The sequence below is a fragment of the Lissotriton vulgaris genome, chromosome 3_1 (assembly GCF_964263255.1).
Source record: "Lissotriton vulgaris chromosome 3_1, aLisVul1.2, whole genome shotgun sequence".
NCBI classification, from domain to species: domain Eukaryota; kingdom Metazoa; phylum Chordata; class Amphibia; order Caudata; family Salamandridae; genus Lissotriton; species Lissotriton vulgaris.
In genome coordinates this window covers 2,102,658,754-2,102,684,801 of record NC_141689.1, presented here as the reverse complement: position 1 = coordinate 2,102,684,801, position 26,048 = coordinate 2,102,658,754, and the positions used below count along the sequence as shown (strand labels likewise).

At 43.8% G+C, this 26,048-nt stretch overlaps 1 protein-coding gene across 2 annotated transcripts in view; it reads left to right on the top strand.

The window, feature by feature from the left end:
• Positions 1–26,048, top strand: part of DCUN1D4 (defective in cullin neddylation 1 domain containing 4) — a 365,350-nt gene that overhangs the window by 86,198 nt on the left and 253,104 nt on the right. For both annotated transcript variants that reach the window (XM_086962658.1, XM_086962656.1), the window contains exon 4: positions 8,526–8,637. In XM_086962658.1, the coding sequence (XP_086818784.1) occupies positions 8,526–8,637 (112 nt within the window). The remainder of the gene's footprint in view (positions 1–8,525; positions 8,638–26,048) is intronic.

Genomic DNA, 26,048 nt, shown 5'->3' with positions numbered 1-26,048 from the left:
GTTTTTTGTCATGCCTTTCTGTGTTTTCTGGACCAACTGTCCTGGTTTATATCACCTGTTGTGACACATCCTAAACTGTTTGTGATGTTACTGTGGAACTTTAACTTGGTTTTTAACGTTCTTTATGTGTACGCCTTCTCAGCCTGTGCCTAGTTTGCTGTGTCGCTTGCCCTTAAAGTCTGTCTTCCTGATTGCAATTATGTCATCTCATTGTCTAAGGGATCTGCGGGCAGTTTCATTGCAACCGCTCCACACCACCTTTCCCAATAAATTGGTGTTGAAGACTTGGGTGACCTTCTTGCCAAAAGTTATGACTCCTTTTACGTTGATCACTCTACCGGTGTTATTTGCTTCCCCCCCAAAAGAGGAGAAGCACCAAAGGCTAGACCCCAAAAGGTATTTTTTCTACTCTTGAGGGGAGTGCAACATACTAGCCTCACTTATATAAAGTTCTGCGAAAAAGTAACACCCAAACTCTTGGTTTGACATTCTGTGTGCATGTTGAGTACATGTCTGCCCCGTGGATGTGCCACATGTATGTTAGAAATACTGCCTGTATAGTGAGAGTAAGGGCTGGGGCCAGTTGCATCAATGGTAAGAGGCCCCTGCTTTAGCTCGACACAAAATGGAGGCTGGAATACAGCTCCCCCTACAGTGATCGTGTAGTACCTGCATTCCTGAAGCTAAAGGAGAGACCCAAACAACGAAGTGGAGGAGGATGAGACTTGGCTTCTCTTAGAAATTCTCTGAGGCCTTTTAGCAAACGGTTGCTGATTTAGTTTTTCCTGAGCGTTGCCATTTAGTGGGTGTTAGTGGAGAGGGGGTGAGTCAGCATATTCTGTTGTTAAGGATTGGGGATTTTCAATGTATCTTTGCCTGTTTGCTGCTTTAGAACCTGATGACAGCCAGGTTCACGGTTTCCGAGCTTCATTGTCCCCATGTTGTCGAATATTTTGCTTGAAGCTAGCATCATCTCCACCTTCTGTGAGAGCCAACATAATTTTGCATAATAGCTGTCTGAACCAGAAAATTGCATTTGAAAGAGAACTGTTCCAAATGTATTCCTGTATCATACACAGTCTGTCCACATATTCTGTATTGAAAATAGTATAAAGTGGGATCCAAACTGTCCCACTTTGTTCAAGTTCCAAGCTACTTCACTGATTAAGGAAGAGAGTGTTCCGCAGAACACTTGAAGAGATGCTATGAGACTAAGGCTGGTTGGTTTCTGTGTGACATGCAATTTCCAGAGGAGAGGAGATCTCACTTGGAGACTGGGTAAAGGAGCTTTGGGTCTAACTAGTTCCTAGGAGCCTGACTGCTCAGAAGATGTAAATACCTGGCTGTGCATGAGAAGACGGCTGAGGAGGAGAAGCAGTCTTGCTCCTGTTGTGTTGAGCACCCAGAAGAAGCAAACTGACATGTATAGTGCAACTCGTGTCCGACGGGCAACTCGTGCTTCCAAGACGTGAGAGCTCTACTATCGCTGCTCATGTGGCAAACTGTGTGAAGAAAACTACAAAATAGATCAGCTTTGTCCTGTCCGGTTCCATGTGAGCAGGTCCACTGGGACTTGTGCTGCTGATTTTGCCTGAGGTGTGGCGTACCCTCTGAAGATTGTTGTTGCCAGCTTAGCAGAGAACCTGCCACAAGGCCCAAAGGCTGCAACGCCGAAGACAAACACCTGGTTGCCACACATGCATTTATTTTTGGAAGAATCTGCATTTTTAGTTTGTTACACACATACGCTAACACTATGTCCTTGTTTTGGTATGTGCGCGTAGGAGACCACTTTTTTCCCCAGACTAAGTAAAGATGTTATTCTGTGGCTCTATCAAAATGAGATGAGGCTGGTGTTTTAATATTTAAGCAGCGTTCGTTTAGAATTTAGTGAAATGCACTTCGCACCAGAGTTATCATGAATGCTGCAGAGAGTTGTGAATAAGATGCATCTCCACAGGCCCCGACATTCATCCTAAGATGGAAGATCGCTGCACAAGCAGAGATGTGTGAAGGCTTGCACTGTGTGAAGGCTTGCACACTGAGACAGAGTGCATTTGTTAATTCACTGAGGCTGGCTTCCTAAGACATTACACCAAGGTATAGGTTGGGTCATCCCAATTGTGTATGGTAGAAGGTTACTCCTATCATGCTCTTGCTAGAGTAGGGGGTTTAATAATAGATATGAGTAACATTAAGAACAATTAACATGGTTGAATTGATGTTTCATTTGTCTAATAATTAAAGTTCATGTTCTACTTCAAGGATTAGATCTCTTCAATAAACATTTGAAAATGTATTATTGTCTCTTCCTGGTACCTTGGGCATGCAAAAGTGACAAACGAAAGAGTTAGATCCTTTTCCAGAAATTCTTTGGGAATAAGAGTAGTAATGTTCGAGTTTTTCAAGAGCATCTTTAACTCTGGAGGTTAAGGAGTTTAGATGCAGTACTGTTGTAAGAAAGGGCCCACTTTTCGAATGGTTGCCCCCACATTTTGCTGAACTGCTGATGTGCTTTGACTGAGTGTGCCCTAGGCTCCTGCCAAACATTTACCCAGGGCCTATGTTCTTTCCCTAAAACTGCATTAAAAACAAAACCCAATTAGCACTCTCTGGCTACAGGTTAGTCCCTGGTAAATGGTACCACAGGTACCCAGGGCACTGTGGCCAGAGATGGCCTCCTAGGTCTGCAGCACTTATTGTGCCACTCTTAGAAGCCCTTTACGTATGTATGTATGTATGTATGTATGTATGTATGTATATGTATGTAGATGTATATTTATTCTCTCTCCCTCCTCTCTCCTCCCATCTCCCCTCTCTCTTATATTCCCTTTTCAGGCTGTGTGTTTTGGTGCTGAACAAAGTGAAGAGTCAATATGGCACATATCCCTGTGTGCCATACCTACAACCCACTGCCCTTGCATATCAGCCACCCCTCCAGCTGGGTGCATTATGCCAGTGGTGAGGGTACAGATGCATTAGCTCTGTACACCTAAAGTGTCAAAGCCAATTCTTAGACATTGTAAGTGCAGTAATGCCATTAAGAGTATATTGTGCTGGGAGTTTGTCATTACAAACTCCACAGTACCATAATGGCTTTACTCTGAGAAGATTGGTATCAATCTTCTCAGCACATTAAACCCACACTGATGCCAGTGTGGAATTTAATGAAAAATTCACGCAGAGGGCATCTTAAAGATACCCCTGAAAAATTACCTAACTCTAGTGTTCAGGCTAAGTTGCTGCTCCCGAGCTACCACCACCAGACAGGTTTCTAGACCCCTTGGTCGAAAGCCTGCTGTTCTCTGGGGTCGAAAACAATGCACATCCTGGGACGCGGTGCTAAGCCTCCTCCCCCAGGATGGGCAGGGTCCACAAAGGGGAAGCGTCAAAGGCTTGCCGCCTTTGTGAGGTGCCCCAGGACTTTTGCTGCTCCCGGCAACTGGTCCCCAACAGTTCTGACCCCCACTTTGGGTGGGAGAAAAGGCAGGATAACAAAGTGAGGAAGGGAGGTGTGCCCACCTTTGCCCACCCCACTCCTCAGATGGGGAGACTGGGTGAAGCACAGCTCTCAATCCCTGCCGTTGTGCAGATGGGGCGGGGGGGGGGACCCAGCCCACCAGAGTGAGGCATATGCCCCTACCCAAGAAAGGGACCCATTGCTCCCAACCTTTACTTGCCTGTAAGACCCCTAAATCTAGTATTTACGGGTACCCCTGAATCTTGCCTCCTCAGACAAGCAACGACCAGAAGAAGGACCGAACAGCTGTACCAAAGCTAAGAAGAGGAGGACGCCCACTGATTTGGCGCCAGCCCTACTGGCCTGTTCCTACCTCGAGCCTGAAGAAGTGAAATTCCTTTGTGTTCTGCAGCCAGCAACCTCAAGAACCCAGAGGACCTGCCCTGCCTTCCAAAGAAAAGACTTTGTCTCCCATTAACACTGGATTTGTTCACCAACAGGCTCTGGCTCCGGCCAAATCCGTGAGTCTGCACCACCCTGTACCCATTGCCCACGGCTCGAGTTCGAGTGACCCAACACCGTGAGAAGGTCTCCCAGGTGATTCTGACCCGAGATCTGGTGATCTCTGACCCACCTTGAAACCCTGCACAAAGCCTGCAGTATCTTTCTGGAGACTCCCCCCGACCGCAACCGGAGCTGGTAAAAGAAACCCGATGCCTAAATACCCCCTCCACCCAAAGCCCCACATCCTTGGGTGGCTCATCTGACGGTGTCCCAGCATCCCAACTTACCTCTCCAATTGGTGGTCCCCTCCAGAACCTCTTTGTCTTCAACCCTGCAGTCTTTGTGGAAACCGGAGAATCCCCACTGCAATTAACATGGCATCCGACTTGTATACACTATATTATATTTTGCAAAGCATTTATTTCACTTACCTGTGCAGGGCTTGGCTTGGTTCTAGAAATAAAATAATTTCATAATATGATTTCAGTATTTGAGCGTTTGACATCATTTGCTGATTTGAGTGTGTATAACAAATGCTTAACACTACCCTCTGATACAGCCTTACTGCTCGCCCACACATGGAGAGTAAGGTCCTATCTACTTTTACCTCTGCCTTCCTTCAGGGTTCCACTAGACTCTGTGCACACTATACCTCATTTTGGTATAGTGTATACAGAGCCAGCTTCCGACAACCGTGTGCTAGCCAAATCAATATTTCCTAATGCTATAAGAAGACTCAGTCTCTATTATGAAGCTTTGTTGCTCTAATTCACAGTCCCAAATTTGTAGTAACTGTGTAACAATGTTGCTGTTTTGGGAAGGAATGTTGCAAGTGTGAACTGTTTCCTGAAGATCAAACTAATTGACTTTGAAAAAGTGCCCTCTTTCTTGCATGGTATGCCTCCACTGTTTTCTGAATTGCTGATGTGCTTTGACTGAGTGTGCCCTGGGCTCCTGCCAAACAGGTACCCAAGGCCTGTGTTCCTTTCCTAAAAACTGCATGAAGCCTAAACCCAATCGGCATCTCTGACCACATGTTAGCTCCTGGTAAATGGTACCCTAGGTACCCAGGGCACGGACCAGAGGCACACACTGTGTTTTGAGACTTACCGATTGGCAGGGTGCTCTGCTAATTGGATTCAGTTCCTTTTTTTTCAGATATTGTTGGTATGAATGTGGTGAGGGTATGACTGTGTCAGGATGTTTGTGATGGATTGTTGGTTACCAGGGGTATAATTATTTTGGTGTACTGTGTTTTTGTATATAGATATGTATTTTATATTAGGTGTATATTGATGTGTTTTTTTCTTCTTTTTATTTAAATATCAATGTATTTGGATTTGTGAACGTGGTTATAAATCCGAAAACAAAAAAATTAATTTTCTCTTTGAATTAATATGAAAAAGGATTCTTACCAAAAGAAACAATATGGAAACAATGAATAAAACTTTATATCTTTTTGAAGAAAGCTAAAAGTTTGTTGTGTGTTTGTCACCCACATTGAATTGACTGCTAAAACAAGGACTAGAGAAGTACTTGTTTGTATTAATATATTGTGGCCATTGAGGGGAAAATTGTGTCTCTTATCGTGTTCTTTCATTCCCCTCCCTTTCTCTGGCCTTATTTACCTTATGAGGGGGTCCCATTAACTTTGCTACTGACCCTCGAACCTGCTCCTGCTAAACCCCAGCGTCTCTAGTGGTCCGCAACCTCAAACCCCGGAGGACCTGACTGCCTTGCTCAACCAAAGACTGGGACTCCAACTAGCAGTGGTTCTGCTCAAACATCTGTAGCTCCTGGTGCCAGCCAGAAACCGCAAATCCAGGAAACTCTTCACCCACGGAGCCCGTCCCGTGCCCGAGTGAACAAAGCCCACGAGGACGTCCCCCCCGGCGACTGTTACCAAGAATCCAGCACCCAACAACTACCCTTGACGTTCCCGCCGACTCCTGCTGCCTCAACACCAGGGACCCCTCCAACTGTGATCAGCATAGGGTAAGATTTCCCGACGCCTAAAGTCACCCCTGCACCCGGTGCCCCATGGTCCCATGTGCCCAACTCCTGGGTGTCTACTCAACCTACAGCTTCCCAACTTGAAGAATCTTCGTCCCCGAGCTTGCAGCCTTTGTTCGTCTCGCAGCTTTCCCATTGAAATCCATTGGGCGCCCGAAGGCCCAAAAGGACCCTGCACCCAGCAGCCCCAGTGCCACTGGATGTGCACCAACTGTTCTGATCAACTTCCCCACTTGCCCTGAGTAAGTGACTAGGAGCTCCGCTCCCACAGCTGCGTGGCTTGCCTGCTTACAGCAACCAACAAAGGCCCCCTAGCCGCCATAGGCTAACATTGGGCCTACTACCTCTGCACTCAGCTTCCCCTGTGTCACTGAGGGTGTAACTACTGTACCAACCTAAACCTGGGAGACCCCTGAGTCTTGCCCCAGAACCTTAACTCTGCCAGTCGAGTACTTACCTGAAAGACTAACTTACATTTTCTCCATAGGGTAACATTGACTAGTGTTCACTTGGAATTTTTTTTAAGTGCAGAATTTTGAAACTTTAAAATATTCACTAAAATTCACCCGATCAACGAAAACGAAATTACTCACATGTTACCTGGGGAGATCCCAGTGCTGGATTTAGGTACTCAGCACTGATCCAAAAAAGTGATTATAACTGTGATTATCCGATAACCTAATTCTCCTCCATAGGATAACATTAGCTGGTTTTTGCCAGAAATTTTTCTAAGTGTCGATTTTATCAAAATACGAATATTCCTTAAAAATTGCCTGTATAGGAAAAGCGATTTCCTTCAACTGTTTACAATATATTCACAAGGGCTGAATCCAGGATCCAGCCCTGAGTAAGAAAAACGTTTGTAAAGTAAAAGTTATTGGAGTTTGCTTAAAATTCCTATTGAGCTCAATGTTATAATTGTGTTAAGTATTGTGTTGCATTTTGCAACCCCTGTATCTATTGCATTCAAAAGTCTATTGCTCATTGAAATTATTTAACTGTAGCATCTACTTCCGAGAAAGTATTTTTATACTAACCTGTGGTTCTAAAATAAAACAACAATATATTTTTATATACAAAACAATTGGCCTAGAGTTTAGTTCTTGAGTGTGTGAGACCATTTGCCGACTGGGTGTAACATCAAATGCTTTACACTGTCCTCTGATACTGCCTTACTGCTCGACCAAGCTACCACTTTAGAGAATAAGGTTGTATCAAACTTTAACCTCTGCCAAACCTCTGGGGACTGCTGGACTCTGTACACACTGTACCTTACTTTGGTGCAGCATATACAGAACCACTTTCTTACATTGATATCCAAGTTGCCTACCATGGTAATCGCTTAAGTGATCTTTCATCTCTGCCCATGGCCTTGTATTTCTGTTAAAAAACATAGATATTGGGGGTAGCATAGGAACCGAGATTAGTGCATACATTTCAGGTGTAGGGGCACTTAGGGCCTCATTGTGAATGGCCTAGTAAATGGGGTCGATCTTCCCTGCCCCCAGAATCACTGATACTGAAGGTACCAGCAACAATGGTGGTGGAGAAAATTTGGCCCAGTACGAGTTGAACTCTGAGGGTCCACTAAAAAATGAGGAATTACTGAGTAATCTGTAATTCTGGGTCTGATTTCCCTGGGTAAATTCTCATTTTGGGCCAGAGTTTCACCCGAACATTTTGGCTGCTTTTACCAGTGTAAGTCTCCTTGTGTTCCCAACAATACTGTAATTCAACTTGGATGGTATCTTTTTATTACTGGCCACTGGAATGAAGGGGCCACTCGTAATGAGGGCCTTAGGTAGTACCGGTAGACCAGATGTGACCTTTACTGAGCCCCAATTTGCATACATTGCATTACAGCTTTTCAATGGACAGAGGTTGCCTAGTTCCAGTCTACAGAATGATAGACACCACAGCTTGGTTGCGGGTTGCCATTGAGCTGTTTTTACACCTTAAGGACTGACCGGTGTCCCTCCAGAAGTATGAGCATCCAAGCCAGATGGTTTTGTATTACTATACTGGCACTTTAACAAACCAAAGTTTAATGTGACCTGTTAGATGTACAAAATATGGTGCCCCTATTGGCCTATTTAGTTAGTCACAGACCTATTTGGTAGTTCAAGTGACATACAAAGCAATGACGCTCTAGTATTGAAAACTGAACATCCTACAATTTTCAATTTTTTTTCTCCATTTGAAAGGACACCCTGATTTGTTTTTAGCTTTTATGTAAGTTTGTAAATTATAAAAATGTTTATTCTTGATGCATAATATTAGTTTGCATTAATTGTATGTGATTTTACTGTGATGAGACACAGTATATTCCTTGTTTGTGCTTTATACAAACTACTATTTAGGATAATTGATATAGTGACATTTGCCTAGTGTGAACTTTGGCGATTCAGCTTGGCTCGGATTCATATCTCAAAGTTAGTTATTCAGAAAAGCACCGTCATGTAATGCGAACTCCTTGGGTTTAGCATTAGCCTAGTCTATTCTATATACTTGCAATGTAGTTTATTGGTTCTCTTGTACCTTTCTGTAGGTCTGCACTCTTGCAGTTCCACAGAATACTGTAGCAAAGTGATGCCACCAAGGAAAAAAAGAAGACCTGCAGCAGGAGATGATCTGACGGCTAAGAAAAGTAGGCATGATGGGTAGGTGCTCTTAAAAGGAAATTAGATTCTGCAAATTTAAATGACCATCGTTCAACTAATAACATGGCATTGGTTTACAACAAACTTGAATTGAAATGTAATCACTTAGTATGGTACTTTATTCTTGGATTATGTTGCTGCTACCTTGGAATGTATAATAATAAAAAGGAGCCTGTATTTGTTGTACTGAGGGTGACCTTCGATTCCGTCATTTGGTGTAGAATGTTGAGATTTCAAGTGGAGGTCAGATTTTAGTAATTTACTAGCAGCCCGCCCCAGCGTTGCCCAGGGCAGAAGGGGGCTGCTGGCAGCATTTCAGGCTTGCGTGCACCTTACCTCAGCGCTTGCTCCCAGTCGCACAAACGCAGGCCCCGCTCCAGTCCGCCTCACTTCACCGCCCCCCACTACTCTCACTTAAATGTCTGCACCAAATGTGAAAGCCGTTTTAAAACCTATCATTTATTTTGCTATCCCGCTCCAGTCCGCCTCACTTCACCGCCCCCCACTACACCAAGCCAGTCTACACTCCCCGCTGCAGTCCGCTATCCCGCTCCATTCCACCTCACTTACCGCCACTCCCCGCGTACTTCACCGCTCCTCCCCGCGTTTCACATACCTCATTGCGCTGCAGTCTTGCTACGTTCTCCGCTCCTCCATGCGCTGTTGTCCTCCATTCCGCTCCAGTCCGTCTTACTTCACCGCTCTTCCCCGCGGTTCACGTACCTCATTCCCTCCAGTCTGGCTAAGTTTTCCACTCCTCCCCGCGCTGTTGTCCCCTCCTCCTCGTGTTCCTGTCCTCCTATGATCTCAGCACGCACGTTGTTAGCACACACGGCCGGCGCTACTTCTTAGGGACTACTTTTTTATTATTGTTTTTTTTTAAATAACGTTTCTTTTTTTTCTTTTTTATAGCCTATGTCCATCTACTGAACCCCCCCTTTCTAACGCTGTATTGGGTGTTGCGATTGGTGGTGTACTTTTCAAGTTTACCTGGCTCAAAGGACACAGTTCTCTCTTTATAATAGTAGTATAGATAACGTTTTTTTTTCTTTTTAGTGGTTTATTGTACTTGGAATGGTTTCCTTAATATTAATCTAGGAGTATTTTAAGGACTGGCATAAGTGGGCTTTGGCATGGCTCCAACTTTGCAAATCAAGTACACCTCATCCTTGGCAAGGATATTAAACAGTTCTCACGATCATGGCCCTTTATTGGCTATTGATATGGCCCTGGTATACTTTAGTAGCTCCCTCAGCATCGCAAGAGGGAAGTGAAAAAATAGTGGCTATATCCATGGTTCTCCAACTAGGACCACAAAGGTATTGGAACAAAGGTTGGCAGACATGTATACTACACATGTGGAAAGAGCAACACGGGGGAAACAGGAGTACCTAAATACAGGCATACAGTGTGTGTAGTCTCTGAAGTGGCATTTGCTTCTGTTTTCCTTTGCTGTGTAAATTACCAGATCTAGAATATGGGCTTTCTGAAGCAACCAGCTGATGCCTATTCACTTTGTTGGGGTCACAAGGGCCTACTTCAAGATGGACCTCTTTTTGTGCAGGAATTTTTGAACTGCCCCCCCCCCCCATATACCTTACGATATAGTACTGCCAACATAGGCCAAGTACCCAGAATAAGAAAAGCTCATTGGGGTGGGGGAAGCTTTACCTACACAACAGCAAAATGGTGGAATTTTGGTGGAATTTACTGCCAAAACATCTACAAGCTCAACCAAACTTTTAGAATTTTAGGAAGAATCTAAACTTTTTTTCTTAAGGCCTATTGGCCTGTACTCCTTAAGTGTGGATTGCTTTCATATTTGATCAATGACAATGATTAGAGTTCTTGCCAATAGCGCCAAGACACCTATTTTGGTATAAGCGGGCTTTACAAAAATTCTTTAACATTGAATACTGATGTAGTGCCACTGCGGAACGAGTATGAATACATGATCTTTAAGTTGTCACTATTCTGTTCTCTACCTTGAACCGAAGACTTAAGTGCTGAAAGGCTTGATTCCATAATTTGATTCAAAAGTTCACTACAGCGCTAGCCAGTTTATAAATTCCAAAGGTGAATAAGCTCAGAAGACCAAGATGTTCTCAGTGATTTATTCCATTCCCCCCCTCAGTTGTATGGGATATTACCAAGATACCAGCACATGCCAATATTTATTGCTGGTTAATAATATTATTGCTAGTCACATGAGTGAGATTCAGGCTCTCTCAATGCAGACCCCCTACATGAGCTTTTTTCTACATACAAATTCCTGTTGAGTACTAGGGGTTCTTGTTGTCTATACTTGGATGCCTTTTCACGTGTGACAATCCATCGCCCTCCCAACATTGTTTGCCCCGTCTCACCCCGTGAAAGAGGAGAGACTCCATTGACTGAATCCCATAGGAGCTTTGTGCTTTTATATCAATCTCCCCAAAGGTAATCGGGTGGACGATCAGCTTTTTGTGGGGTCTCTGGGTACGAAAGGTGAGGCAGTGCAGAAAATTACTTTTCATGATGGGATAGTCCTCTGCATTAAGATGTGCTAGTCCTTGGCTAAGAAGCAGCCTCAGGAGGGACTGAAGACTAATTCCACTAGGTTCAAGGTTGCTACAACTGCATTGGCATCCGGCATGCCTGTTCTTAAAAAATGTTTTAGGCCTCTACATGGGTGTTAATTCATACATTCACAAAACACTACTCCCTTGACAACCAGGTTAAACGGCAAAAGCATTTTAGCCATTTGGCCCAGCAGCACATTTTGGTCTGAGGAGAGTTCACAGTGATCTTCCTTATGGTTTGATATCTATTCTAGAAGTTGAGGAATCTACAGTTTTAAGTATCCATCAGGAGATCGTTACCTTCAGTAATAGTTTTCTGGTGGCTAATCTATTACCACAAATTCATTATTGCCTTCCCACTTCCCTGTTCTGTGCAGTGGTCTCTTTATATTTCTTACTGTTGAAAAATGTCTCAACTTAAAGATCTGCACTGGTCCATGTAATGGCTTTGTACTCCTACTCTGAGTGTGGAAGGAGCCAAGCAATAAATTGATGTTGGCGCACAGGGGTGGTGCTTATAGGGGGCTCCACTCTGTCACTTCTGGGTTGGAACAAGTTCAACGTAGCACATTTCAGCGCCAGCTCGCAGTGGACTGAAGCACGGTGGTTGGATAGAATATCCAACAGGAAGAGCCGTCAATAAAAAAAACTGTAACTTGTTCTTCTAATAGACTTCTGAAATTCCTCACCTTGTGACTTTTCCTAGGCATCAGACTGGACCCAGAATCTTTCAAAGCTGTTTCCTCACATGTGAGTAGGTGCATAATATGGCTCCACATCTGGTCTGTCCCTGTTCAGAGATGACATCAGGGCCACTATATCTGTGCCTCCTCCACTCACTGAAGTCAGTTCCTCCTTTTTATGCCTGCCGAAGTGGATCCGGAGCTTCTCAAATCCTGTCACTTCTGACAGAGTTTTTTCCCTCAAATTTACCTCAGTGTGCAGATAATGTCATCCTCTAAGACTTTGGAATTTAATCTGTTACTGTAACTGGCAGATGTCGGTTATAGACACCCACAATGTCTAACGATGGTGCACCAGCTCCAAGCAAGACTCAGGGTTGTATCTCTGTTGCGCTAAGATGAATAAGAAGGCCATCTGTGGGCAGGAAGCAAAACTTAATGTCGTCTAACTCTGTAAGTCAAAGAAATGATCCTGGTCGAGGGAGGAGTCCTGCTCCCTGTATTGCTCCGGCGGCTGCTTTTTACAACTGGTCTTTTTTTTCTTTTCTATAATTCTTTTTATTGATGACCACTTTACACTTGGAAATCATATTACAAACCTAGGTACTAAGGAGTGTCACTACACGTGTACATTGGTTATTAACCATATCACACCTTTATTAGGTCTCGTAGAGAGACCTAATGCCGTCCATCCACAAAGCTGACTTTTTACGATCTGGATTTTCAACAGTTCACGAGAAGTGAATCACGTGACAAGCTCCTCGTGCACGAGCTTGCATTTCCCCACAGGCTTCCCCCTGCCAGCAGCATTTGCTACATCAAAGGCTTCAGCTGCCCCGCCCTCCGCCGTCACTTATTCACGGCCGCGCCTCGCATTTCCCCACAGGCTAACAGCTTCTTTCGGCGATGTCAGCAGCCTGTCCAGAAACCACTCGAGTCCCCCAGGGGGCAAACAGGCTATTCCAAAGACTCCATACACACTCACACTACGGGCAGCTTACTTATTTATTTACGTATTTATACAGCGTGAACTTTAATCAGAGGTGTCAGAGCGCTTTACAATAGAGTAAATTACATAAGGAATTAGATTAGCATGGAAGTTGCTGAAGCTACGTATAAGTACAACATTTACTCGTGGTGAGGTCTTGTTTCACAATGCCGCTCTCGGTTCTTTGTCTGAGTTTGCACCGTCCCTTCCCTTTGCTTCTTCTTCTCTGTCCTCTTTCCCTTCCCCGATAGTCGCTTACCATATATTTTGCACGCTTCTATGCGCTCCACTTCCTTTCATTGTATTCTTTGATTGTTCCTTCCCCACTTTGTTTCCTCTGTTACCCCTTGCTTTTCACTCGTCCCCAGCGATTCTGCACCCCCAACTCCTGGCCTCGGACTCTCCCCTTTCATAGCTCCGCTTGGGTGCACATCCTCCTCATTGCAGACGGCTCACGTCTCGGAGGTTATAAATACCCTCCTCCCTCACCCCTTCTCCGTCGTTGTGCTCGGTGCAGGGCTGGCACAGTTACTATCTCTGTCCCGCTGTACACCCACCGGGCCGTGACCACCCATAAAGCGGTGGCCAAGAGCCGAATTAAGTTTACTTAAAAGCACCAGTAGGGGAATGGGTCGTGTCAAGGCGGGAGTGCCCCTCTATCAGATCTAAACACTTGTGCAGGAAATCTGAAGGCTGCATAACAGACCCCTCTGTGGTGCACGGAGTTCAGCGTGCAAAAGGCTCTCCGCTCACAGAGCTGCTCTCTTCAGTTGCAGTGCCCGTATTTTTTTCTTCCATTAGTTTCCTGCTCCTGTCAGCGCCCGTCACTGCTCACAATTTAGTTAATCTCCCCATGCAGTGAATCCAGCCCATCGCTTCTTTTTGTGTTAGAGGTTATGGCCGTATTATTTGTAATGTGGATGTGTTTCTTGTGCAAGGAAAGCAGGTCTCCTGTGCGAGACGAAATTGCACTACTGTTCCCTGTGTGAGGAAGGCTATTCCTAACGTTTCTGGTGCGCATGTATGTTTCTTGTGCAAGGGCAGGCCAGCATGTTTCGTGTGTCAGGGAAGCTTGCAGTACTATTCCTTGTGTGGGGGGTGCTTGCCCTAATATCTCCGACAAGCATGTATTTCCTGTGCTAGGTCGGCACCCCCAGTGTATGTTGGAAATTTGCCCCACTGTGCCCAGTGTGAGCGACACTTGCCTTTATATTTCAATGGACGCACTTTTCCTATGCGAGGTAAGCTCACCCTTGCATTTATTGTGACATTCAACCCCTCTGTGTGAGAGGGTTTTGCCCTTGCTGTTATGTTGTAAGGGATGCTTCTCTTTATATTTCCGATGGACATTCATTTTTTTTCCTTTGTGTGGTAAGCTCACCATTGCATTTTCAGTGCTATTCACGTTCCTTGCGGCAGTGAAGCTTGTGTTACTGTTCCCAGTGTGAGTGAAGCTTGCCTTTATTTTTCTGGTGCGCATACATATTTCCTATGCGAGGTAAGCGCACCCTTGTATTTTCTGTGGTATCCACGTCAGACACGCCCTTTACGTGAGTGAAGCTTGCATTACTGTTCCCATCGTAAGGGACGCTCGCATTTATGTTTCCGGTGCAGTGCACATACGTTTCCCAAGTGGCATACGCACTTCCTTGAATTTTCCGCGCTTTTCACGCCGCCGTGTGATTAAAGCCTCCATTACTGTTCCCATTATAATGGACGCTTGCCTTTATATATCGGGTGCACATACATGCTTACCAAGCAGTTGACGCACTTTTTTCTGTGCTCCTCACGCCGCCGTGTGACTTAAGCCTCCATTACTGTTGCCTTTATAAGGGTCGCTTGCCTTTGTTTCCGGTGCACGTACATGTATCCCAATCCGCGCGCTTCCTTGTATTTTCTGTGCTTTTCACACCGCCGCGTGACTGAAGCTTTCATGACTGTTCCCATTGTAACGGGCACTTCCCTTTAGGTTTCTCGTGCAGTCGTGCACATACATGTTTCCAAAGCGAGGGAAGCACTTGAATTGAATTTTCTGTGCTATTCACATCACCTGTGCGAGTAAAGCTTGCCCTACTGTTTCCTGTGTGAGGGATGTTGCCCTAATGTTTCGATGTGCATCTATGTCCATGAACGCGCTTCTATCCGCCCGAGCCGCCTGCCTCCACATCAAAGCCATCTGTTGCTTTGCGCTCGGCCTCAGGCCGGCATTTCTCCTCCCCTAATTATTCACTGCATGGCACAGCCGGCACATCAAAGGCTGCTGCTCCCCATGCGTCTCGTCACCCTTCCTCCCTTGCTTCCAGTTATGGCCTTGGTTTCCTGTTGCTTGTTGAGTAAGCGGTCAACTTAAAAAAAAAAAAAAAAAACAATTGCACGAGATACCAGCAGGAGACTGATGCGCACTAAAAGCATGTTGCTGAGAGACATGTTTTCTCAATTGCGAGGTGTGCCTTTGCATAAAAAAAGCTACAGAAGGTACCAGCAAACCGCCTTTTACTGTCATGGAATGTCACAAACCTTCATGAAAAAAGCTGCGATTTTTTTTTTAACCCGTTTCCACCCGTTGTGCTTTCACATTCGTGTTCTTTCTTTATTCCCTTCTTCTTTTACCCATGCCCTCTTGAGGCCTTTTCTGTTCTTCCCATTGTGTCGGCGCTCCTCTTTTCCGGTTTTTACTCCTCGATTCCCCCATTTAACCATCTTTCTAGCCTCTCTGCTCGCCCTATTCTTTCCCATCTGCCTATCCCACCCTAACCACTGTTCCTCCTCCCTCTCCCCATAACTAATCTTCTTCCCCTTTACCCAAACTCTCCCCTCCCCGTCTCGCTCTCACCCCTCGCTATCAGTCACCCTATGCCACGGATCAACAATTCAAATTGGAGGAAAGGTTTGCCTGCCCGGTAGCCTTTGTGACGGCTCTTAACATTATGAGAGCAGATGCCACGCACCCACCGAGACAGATATTAATACAAATAAGTATTGATCTGACTACCACCTTCCGTTTCCCCTTCCAGTATATTTGACTCTTTCCATCCGTCTATCCCCCGTTGCTGGACCCCTCCCCTGCTTCTCCTCTGGGAGTAGGGGCTTAGCTACCATTGGTGCAGTGACACCGGGACCTATTGCACCTTGATAAATGTTGCATTTTACTGCCACATCAGCATAGGGAGCATGTTGCTTCCATGCACCAAGGCCAATGGCATCCTTCTACACCACCGCTTCGGAGAGAGGGATTTTACTCTCTGAGTCTATCCCAAGTCTTTCTTCTTGTGTCATTGTCCTACTCGTGGGTCTCTCCATCTCTGGATTGCATGATCTCTTTTGAATCCTCACGGTTTTTCATTTAGTGGTATTTATTGCTATTCTAGACGAGATTGGTGTTTTATCACACAGCTGAATGGTGCAAAGTTTACCGACCTCACAAGGATGAGAGGCTGGGAGGGGCACTCGGGCTCGAACCTACGACCTTCAGACTGCACGTGAATGCCTGCCATTCATTTTGGTGCATTGGTGCAAAGAGCTATCATTTGCGCCTTGTCTTGTCTCTTTTACCGCCTCTCGTTATTGCCCTTCGCCGCCGCTCTTTTCTCTTCATCGCTCCTGCTGTCGTCCTCTCTCTCCCTCTCTAGCTGTCTCTGTTGCATTGTGTTCTCACTGCCGAGATCAATCCCTCTCATGCCTTTTTGCCTCTCTCCTGATGTCTCTGTTTTTGCCCTCTCGCTCCCTCGGCCTATTGAAAATCCTAGCAGTCCCATATTATCTATCTGCACTGTCTCTCCCTGTGCTGCTCTGTCTGCGTCGCTCTGTCACTCTCTGCTCAAGTCACTCGTTGGTATTCATCTGCACCCTCTCACCCTCTCTCTGTCCCACAGTCTCTCTTCCTCCCTTTATCTCACTGTTGTCTCTAGCTCTCCGCTTCTCGCCCAAACCGTTATCGCCCGACTTTGTCCTGCTAACTTCCTGGGTAGCCCCGCCTCTATTCTATTGCCCCTTCATTCCTAAATCTCTGCCTTCCTCTAATTCGTTCTCCGTGTCTCGCAAACCCATCTCGCCCCCGTGCTTCTCAACCATTCTCTACTGTTCTTTACCCCTTTCTTGCTCTCCCTCTCTTCTCCAGCCCCCCCTCTAACTCCCCCGCAGACTCTCTGTTCGGGCAGTCTCTAACTCTCTCTCATCTCTTCATCATCCTCTCTTTTTTGCTGTTTCTAGCTCAACCCCTCAGCGCTGCGGCCTGACTGGTATGTTATCAGATGTTTGGGTAGCACCCATTCCACCTTCAGGCTGTCAAGGCGCTGGGGCTCGCTTTTAGCACTCATGTATGGGAGTGAGATAACTACTTTTTTTTAGGGCTCGCCCTATTAATTCCACAAGGAATAATAGGTTCACATCCATCCCCCCACTCCATCCATCCATCCATCCATCCCTGCACCCCATACATCCATCCCCGCATTCCATACATCCATCCCCGCATTCCATACATCCATCCCCGCATTCCATACATCCATCCCTGCATTCCATCCATCCATCCATCCATTCCCCCGACTCCATCCATCCCACCCCGCCCCACACTCCATCCCTCCCCCGCCCCACACTCCATCCCTCCCCCGCCCCACACTCCATCCCTCGCCCACACTCCATCCCTCGCCCTCTCACCCTGCCTCTATCTCTCACCCTCCCTCTATCTATCTTTCGCCCTCCCTCTATCTATCGCCCTCACTATCCATTGCATCACCACAGCATCACTCAGGGGCACCACAACATCACTATGCGCTACCAGAGCATCACTGAACGCCAATCATCACTCATTGCCGCCACAACATCATTCAGAGCCACCACAGCATCAATCTGTGCAACCATTCAACAACTGATTCAAATATGTTCTCTCAATGTTTCAAACTTTATTACAAATGTCACAAAAAGATGTTAATATTTCACTTCTGTTCTTGTATTTTCATCACAATAAAATACACTTAACATAATCTTCCAAAAAGTTATTTGCAAAAGTTTAAGCTATTGCCATTATAAATTACAATAACTTTCATTTAAGTATTAAATATTGAAAAAAATACAACCCATTGTTATTTTTAATATTAATACATCTAAGTCATGTAAATACAACACATATTGCATTCCAAATGCTATAGGTGTCACGTTTGCAAAGGTTAACACTATTGGCATTGTAAATGACAAAGTTAATAATTTTGCTATTTTCAAAACAAAAACATAAATAAAAAATTTCTCATTTACAATACTAATACCTCTAACTTTACTAATGCGAGCCCTATTGCATAACAAAACATAGCAAAACAAAACATAGCAAAACAAACCATAGCATACATAACAAAACATAGCATAGCATAACAAAACATAGCATAGCATAACAAAACACAACAACGCGTAGCATAGCATAACAAAACAAAACATAGCATAACAAAACATAGCATAACAAAACATAGCATAACAAAACATAGCATAACAAAACATAGCATAACAAAACATAGCATAACAAAACATAGCATGGCTTAACAAAACATATAATAGCATAGAAAACACAGCAAAACATAGCATAGTATAACAAAACATAGCATAGCAAAACAAAGCATAGCATAATAAAACACAACAAAACATAGCATAGCAAAACACAGCACAGCATACCAAACACAGCAAAACATAGCATAGCATAACAAAACAAAGCATAGGATACCAAAACTAAACATAGCATAGCATAACAAAACATAATAGCATAGCAAAACACAGCATAGCATACCAACACAACAAAACATAGCATAGCATAACAAAACCTAGCATAGCAAAACAACAAAACATAGCATAACAAAGCATAGCATAACAAAGCATAGCATAACAAAGCATAGCATAACAAAGCATAGCATAGCATAACATAGCATAGCAAAACATAGCATAGCATAACAAAACATAGCATAGCATAACAAAACAGCATAGCATAGCATAACAAAACAAAACATAGGATAGCAAAACAAAACATAGCATACAGCATCACTCAGCACCACCACAGCATCACTCTGTGGCACCACAACCTCACTGAGCTCCACCACAGCATCAATCTGTGCAACCATTCAACAACAACTGGTTCAAATATGTTCTCTCAATGTATCAAGCTTTATTACAAATGTAAAAAAAAGATGTTAATATTTGACATATGTTCTTGGATTTTCGTCACAATAAAATACACTTAACATAATCTTCACAAATGTTATTTACAAAAGTTTAAGCTATTGCCATTATAAATTACAATAACTTTTATTTAAGTATTAATTATTTAAACAAATTAAAAACCATTGTTATTTGTAATATCAATACATGTAAGTCACGTAAATATAACACATATTGCATTACAAATGCTATAGGTGTCACATTTGCGAAAGTTATAACTATTGGCATGGTAAATGACGACAAAGCTATTAATTTCGCTATTTTCAAAAACAAAACCTAAATAAAAAAATTGTCATTTACAATACTAATAGCTCAAACTTTCCTAATACGAGACCTATTGCATTGCAAATGCTTGTCCATTATGTAATATCATACCCGCCCGACCTCACTCATGTTGTCCAGGGTTCCAGCTGTGCTCCACCCGCGGGGGTTCAGAGTCCCCCCCCCCCCCTGTAATCATTCCACTCCCCTCATTCCCCCCCCCCCTCCCCCCGCCCCATATCTGTAACCACTTTTTGGGACACCCTCTGGATTCGTATATTGTGCCTTCCGCCAACATGCACCAGTCCAGATCTTTTCCCCACTCTCCAACTGCTGGTATTTCCTGGGCCCCCCAATTTCTGGAAATATTACATTTAGCAACTGTTGTTCCCATTGCCATCCATATTCTTTTGTTGCTCTGTCCGTAGACCCCCATGTATTCAACAGACACAGTTTGATATTCGGTTCTATGCTGACTGCCATCACTTCTCCCGTACATTTTATTAGCTCAGACCAATATTTCTGGATGTGCACACATTCCCAGACAACATGGGAGAAGGTACCCTCTTGTCCACCGCGCCTGGTGCATCCTAAATCAGTACTGTAGCCCATCTTCACTAACACTGGGCCGGTGAGATAGATTCTGTGGAGTATTTTTAGTTGCACCAATCTCAATATTGTGGAGATAGTAATCTCCAGGGGTGAAGCTAACACTTCCATCCACTCCTCGTCCCCATCTCCCCTATAGCATGTTCACATTGCGCGCAGAGCTGGAGGAGTAGGTCAGCCATGTTTTTCATTAGTTTCCTATATGTCAACGAGTTGGACTTTCCCAACATGTATTCGTCCCGGACTCTATCCTCAAGTTGTGAGGATTCTGGTGGTGACTCCCCTTTGGTAATCGCCGCTTGCAACGCATATTTTATCTGTAGGTACCTGTAGTGTTCTGCGTCTGCCATGGCATACTCAGTCTGCAGCTGCGTGAAGGAAATTACATTGCCTGCCTGCCAGAGATCGCCAACCTTGGAGATTCCAATCACATCCCATCGGTCAAAGCCATTGGTATTCCTTGAGGTGCCCAGTACCTCTGTGTCCCATAAAGGGGTGGCTTGTGTGACTCTTCCTTCAACCCAAGCTCTTGGTGGCTATGTGCCATATTTGAACAGAGTGCCGAGTGGGCCTTGCCAATTTCAATTTAGTGGACCTGTAGTAGAGCACTCTTGTAAAAACTCCCTCCCCCCTTTCCTCCCCACCCTGGTTAACCATCTGCCCATTTGGTATTCCGGTTCCTCTTGGGACCTGTATATGCATTGGTTAATGGCTGCTAATTGTGAGGCCCAATATTACCTTCTAATATCTGGGAGACTTATTCCCCCATCATACCACCCTCTTGTGAGTTTCTGGGTCGATATGCAGGGCGGCTTACCTTCCCACAAAAGTTCTCTTTGGGAACTTTCTATGGCCTTGAAGTATTCTGACTTTACTGGGCCTAGCGAGTTCTGTAAGATCTATAAAAAAGCGTGGTAAGGACATCATTTTAAAAAGCGCTGTGCGTCCTATTAGCATCTGTGGGAGTTCTCTTCAGTGGCTAACATAGTTTCCGTAGCAGATGTAAGAGGTTACGCTCATAAAACCTGACCGGGTCTCTGGTGACATGTATTCCCAAGTATTTGAATCCATCGGCTGCCTCGTCTATGTCTTATCCAGGTACACTTACCTAACCTTCAGTGAAGAAACTGTACCCATTGCATACAAATCACATTTGTACACAAACCATGAAATGTGTTTTACATCAACTTAAAAAACCCTGACCGCAGTACAGACTGCTGTAGTGAGAGGAAAAATGCTGTCTACGCTATAATTTGCCCTTGCCAAAAAATATATATAGGGAAAACCAATCAACCAGTCAATACAAGAATCTGCCAACATCGGTCTAAAGAAATAAGTTATGACCGCACCCATGGTTGAGCATTTTGTTGAAAAATGTCATAACAAAACCCAATTCAGGTGGACAGTGTTGGCCAGTTTTAAACCTCCAAAAACCCAGACGGATATTGAGAACCTGCTATTACTCAAAGAAGCGTATCTAATTCTGAAATTTAATAGCACAACAGTAGGTTTAAACAGCATGACAGAATTGACAAAAATATAAGGCGCAATGCCCAGAATGCATTGCGCTGTTGCACCAAAAACCCATGAGCCTAAATGCTATCTAGAACCACAAGCCCCATGATTCCAAGCCAGAAGCCATTAATGAGATGCTCCCAATGAGAAATGCCGCCACTTAAACAGAATATATCAGAAGAGAAGAACTAAATAACCACAAGGTAAAGCGCTTTTATCTAAGCCCCGTGTTTTAAACAAACAAAATTGTAAAGCCATGACTGATTAGAAATCCAAATCTTGTATTTCAGAAAGACGCTCATTACATTTGAGAAACGCATCACGAAGACGAGAACTCGTGAGTTAAACTAACTAAAGGTATGCCTTCATTTAAAATTAAAAGATAACCCGGTCAACAACCACTTCCACAACATGACAAACGCTTTTATTAAACCAAGCGTTTTTGTTTCGTTTCCAGCTCGTTAAGTCCCCTGCAAGCTAATGTAGCACAAAGGTTTCACAGCGCTAAATAACACAGGTATGCCGAAGCTTTTTAACTGTTTATTGGTGAAAGCTTGGAAAAGTGTTGAACGCTTTATTAAAACCAAGCGTTCCAATTTATTTCCAGCTCATTAAGGAAGTCACCTTGAGCTGCAAACATGAAAGTTTTACTGCGTTAAGCAAAAACCACAGCTTTCAGGTATACTAAAAGCTTCTTTCTTTAATTATTCCCATTAGCGAAAGTTTGCAGTTTCTACTTGACTAATGGCCTGTCACTCTCTATACAGAGCCGGCTTATGAAATCATATAAAGGCAGAGAAGTCCTTAGTTAAGCATTCCCGGCTAAAACAAAAAGGTAGGCTTTGAAATCTGCACGATGCAACCTTGTATTTAACTTTACACACAAGTTCATGGCAGCAAGAAAAACTCTAAAATATGCCTCCTTCTTTTACACAGATAAAGAAGACTAAACCGACATAAAAAAACCACACTAGTGCCCAGATATATTAATTGGTGTACATACTTAAAGGGAAAGGTTAAATTTAAGAATTTAAAAAGGGAGCACCAGTGATACGGTTTTTTCACAATGTTTTTATTCAACCTAATTTCAGAAACCTACATTGCTGTCAAAAATCAAGTGTCCTGATGAGAGTCCGCATATTTAATATCCGAGACTTGAAACGCGTTGGCTTTATGATTTGTGATACGAACATGGAGGAACTATGAATTTAATTTTTGTCAGGATATAGAGGAAAAAATCCCATGTATTTGACATTAACGTTTTCCCCGTGTATGCTCACTTTTTCATGTGTTCTTAGCTGAAACGCTGATACTTACAACATTTGTTGAATGAAATAATATCTATATATGTAATAGGATTTTGATATAAGACTTCTAAGACATTAGGATGTTTGGTTAATGATTTTTGCACATCAATGTTCATTTAGATTGTGTATCTAAAACTTAATTTTGTTGTTTAATGTTTTGTTAATTATATGTACACAAGTATTTTCTGTATATAGACATCAATCTTTTTCTGTCCCAAAGATGCATCAAAGAATTTTTCAAAAAGGTGAAGGAAAAGGTATAAAAAAGTACCAGATCAAATAAAAGAAATAGTTTGGTCTAGCACTAATTTAAGACGCAAAAACAACACGGGTCCTGGCCCACTCTTTGCTACACACGTAGTGAGAGAGCATTGGCTCTGGGGAAACAAATAACTGTTATGACTCCGGTATCTACTGTAGAGGCGGTTACAGAAGCAAGCGTTTCTAACATTAAAGCATTGCATCCACAATGGGCTAATTCTCTCACTTCATATATATAGAGTATACATTTGATTGTATGTTGAAAACACAAGCATTTCTGCAGTACAAACAAGAATATCCTCTCCCAAAGGAAATTATGCCTCTAGATCAGTATGAAGATATATTTTATACTGATCTGTTCAGCTGAGCCAGCTATAGTCAGTAAACAGCAGAGCATGTGCGATTGTGTATTGCTAGGATAAACTTGCCATCCCTTTACAGACGCAGTCTCTAGGAGGTTGCACGGGTCAGCTGGCAGAACTAAAAGCCCTAGTGCTGGCACAAAAAAATACAGATCGAGAATTCCCCACACTCACTGTGTGCAATTCCTTTAATTGTGTCCAGTTATACAATGAATATATTCACTACTGGGGCCAGAATGGATTTAAAGATTGAAAAGGTGGAGCAATAAAGCATAAACTGCTTTGGGAATAAGTGGCTGAGCTAAAAAAAAAAAAAAAAGGCTTGCTGCTGGCTCGCGTGATTTAAAAGCGGAGTCATCAACTTGTTGGCGTGCATGTTGAAGGGAATTCATTGGCTGATGAAGCTGCCAAAGCGACAGTGCGACCGCCGTAGCTGCAATCACTCGTTCTTGCACAAGAGTAGACAGGCAGATAATGTTAGCGGTTATCGCTTCGCGAAAAAACAGCACAGACTTGCCAAAAGGTTTTCCACTCAAGTACTCCTACAAGTTAGATGCACCAAAAATATTCTGTACGCTCCATTCCAGGAGTGGGGGATAGAGTAATACCAAACATGGATCGCAGATTAGATTTTATACTAGCTGCACCGAGGGTCTAAGGTCAGCACAAGCAGGCATCACTGTGACCGTTTCATTGCCGAAACAACATTCTTGATGAGCAGGTCTAACCAATCAGACTAAAGCATTTGTCCTGAAGTGCGACGTCTGTCAGCAGATGAAGGGTTCCACAGTAGCATGTCCACCACAAACACCACTACTGATATCAGAAACACCGCTCTCGTGTGCCTATTTGAACCACTGCGGACCCTTACAATCTGACAGGGCTTTCAAGAACATCTTGGTGGCAATGTATTCCTGCTCTAGATTCTAGTGGGTTTGGCCTCCACGCTCGGCTGACGCCCGAACTGTTATAAAGGATCTGAGAGTCTTCGTAGGGAAATATGCAATTTGCACATTACATTATGACCGTTGCCCTGTGTTCGGCTCTCTGGCTTACAAGGAAGCCATGGGAAGTCTGTGTGTGCTATTGCGGTACTCCTCTCCTTATCATCCTAAGGGAAATTTTAGTGTTGAAAGGTAAAGCCGGGACTTGAAACAATCCTTAACAGACAAGGTATTAGGCTTGGGTGGCATTGGGTCAATCATCTATATGGGATCCAGAGGGCATATTCCTTGCGAGGTCGTGTTTGGGACTGGGATGTGGGTACCTGACCTTGATGGTGGCAGCCCAGTGGTGGCTGAAAAAGCATTTGACATCAATGATCGTTTGACTGTTTTACAGGATCTCCATGAATTCCGGGCATTACAAAGCAAACTCAAAGTAAAATGCACTACCACTGGGGAAGTCAAAGCTGTTCTGGCAAGACTGCCCTGGTCCCAAGGATCAGGGACCTGGTCAGAGAAAAGATAGTGGACAAAAGAATTTGGGCCATCATACAGAATGCCTTTCCTTGTTCTGGCTGTCGAAGGAACAAGAACAGTACTACTTCCACCTCTTGCCAGCAAAAAAGAAAAGCGATTTGTCTCCATAGATCTGGTCAAACCACACTATGTGGCTGATACTGAATAGCATGCTGCGTGAGCTCCTGGGTAGCCATCGATCTCCTCTCGCTGCCATACAGGAAGTTCAGACAGAAATACTAATAACATTTGAAGATTCTACTCTACGAAGTAACGTAGTTGCTAACAATGGAATGGACCTCCTGCCTATTGAAATTGAATAACAACAAAGGCCAAACAAAAAACAGATCTCAATTTGGCCTAATACCGACATCTATATGAATATGTCTCGCAACGAGTCATCTGCCAGTTCAACAAAACCTGCTGAGCTACCAAAGATGGATCGAACCCCGTCTGGCTACTTCATCAATTTTGAAACCTTTTCTCTGGATCCGAGTGAACCTTAGTCCCCACTAGCATCTGTTTCCTGCTAAGAAAGAATTTAAAATATCTACCTTTGGCTGAAAAAGACTTGCATTGTTTCTCCCTGGCTACAGCTCTGGATTGCAATTGGTCTACTGTTCCTAGTCCTCTGGATAGGTATAGTTACGGTCTTTTTCCTGCTTTGGAATGGACCTTATCTCCCAGAACGCTACGTTGTACAACATGTGAACTTGGTCCTGAAACCTCATACGTCATCTCATCGTGAAAGAAAAGACCTGTCCTTTGTGAACATTACAGCAGTTATGGTTTCTGAAGGAATAGTTTGAGATAGAGTTGAATACATCATATGAAACCCTATCACCTCCAATACATTCTCTGATTAAGACTTTGAAACTGTGAACAGCATGCTGTCTGATTTAGAACAATGGGCTGCTTATTAAAAAAATGAATTGTATGATGCATCTCATTTTTACACCATGTATTGTTACCAACACTATGGTCATCATTTCATACACAAAACTGTAGTGTAGTTCCTATATTCCTAATAGGCTCTGCGCATTGGAATACCATATTCTATAGTTTGAACGTAGGACTGAGGTCGACTAGGTCTCTATCGAATATATTAGACTTAATTGTGTGTGTCGGCTAGCTCAGAGGTCACTACAAACTTTCTCGAATTCACAAGAAGGGATTACTTTCTGACAACCGCATAAACATGACAACTTTGTT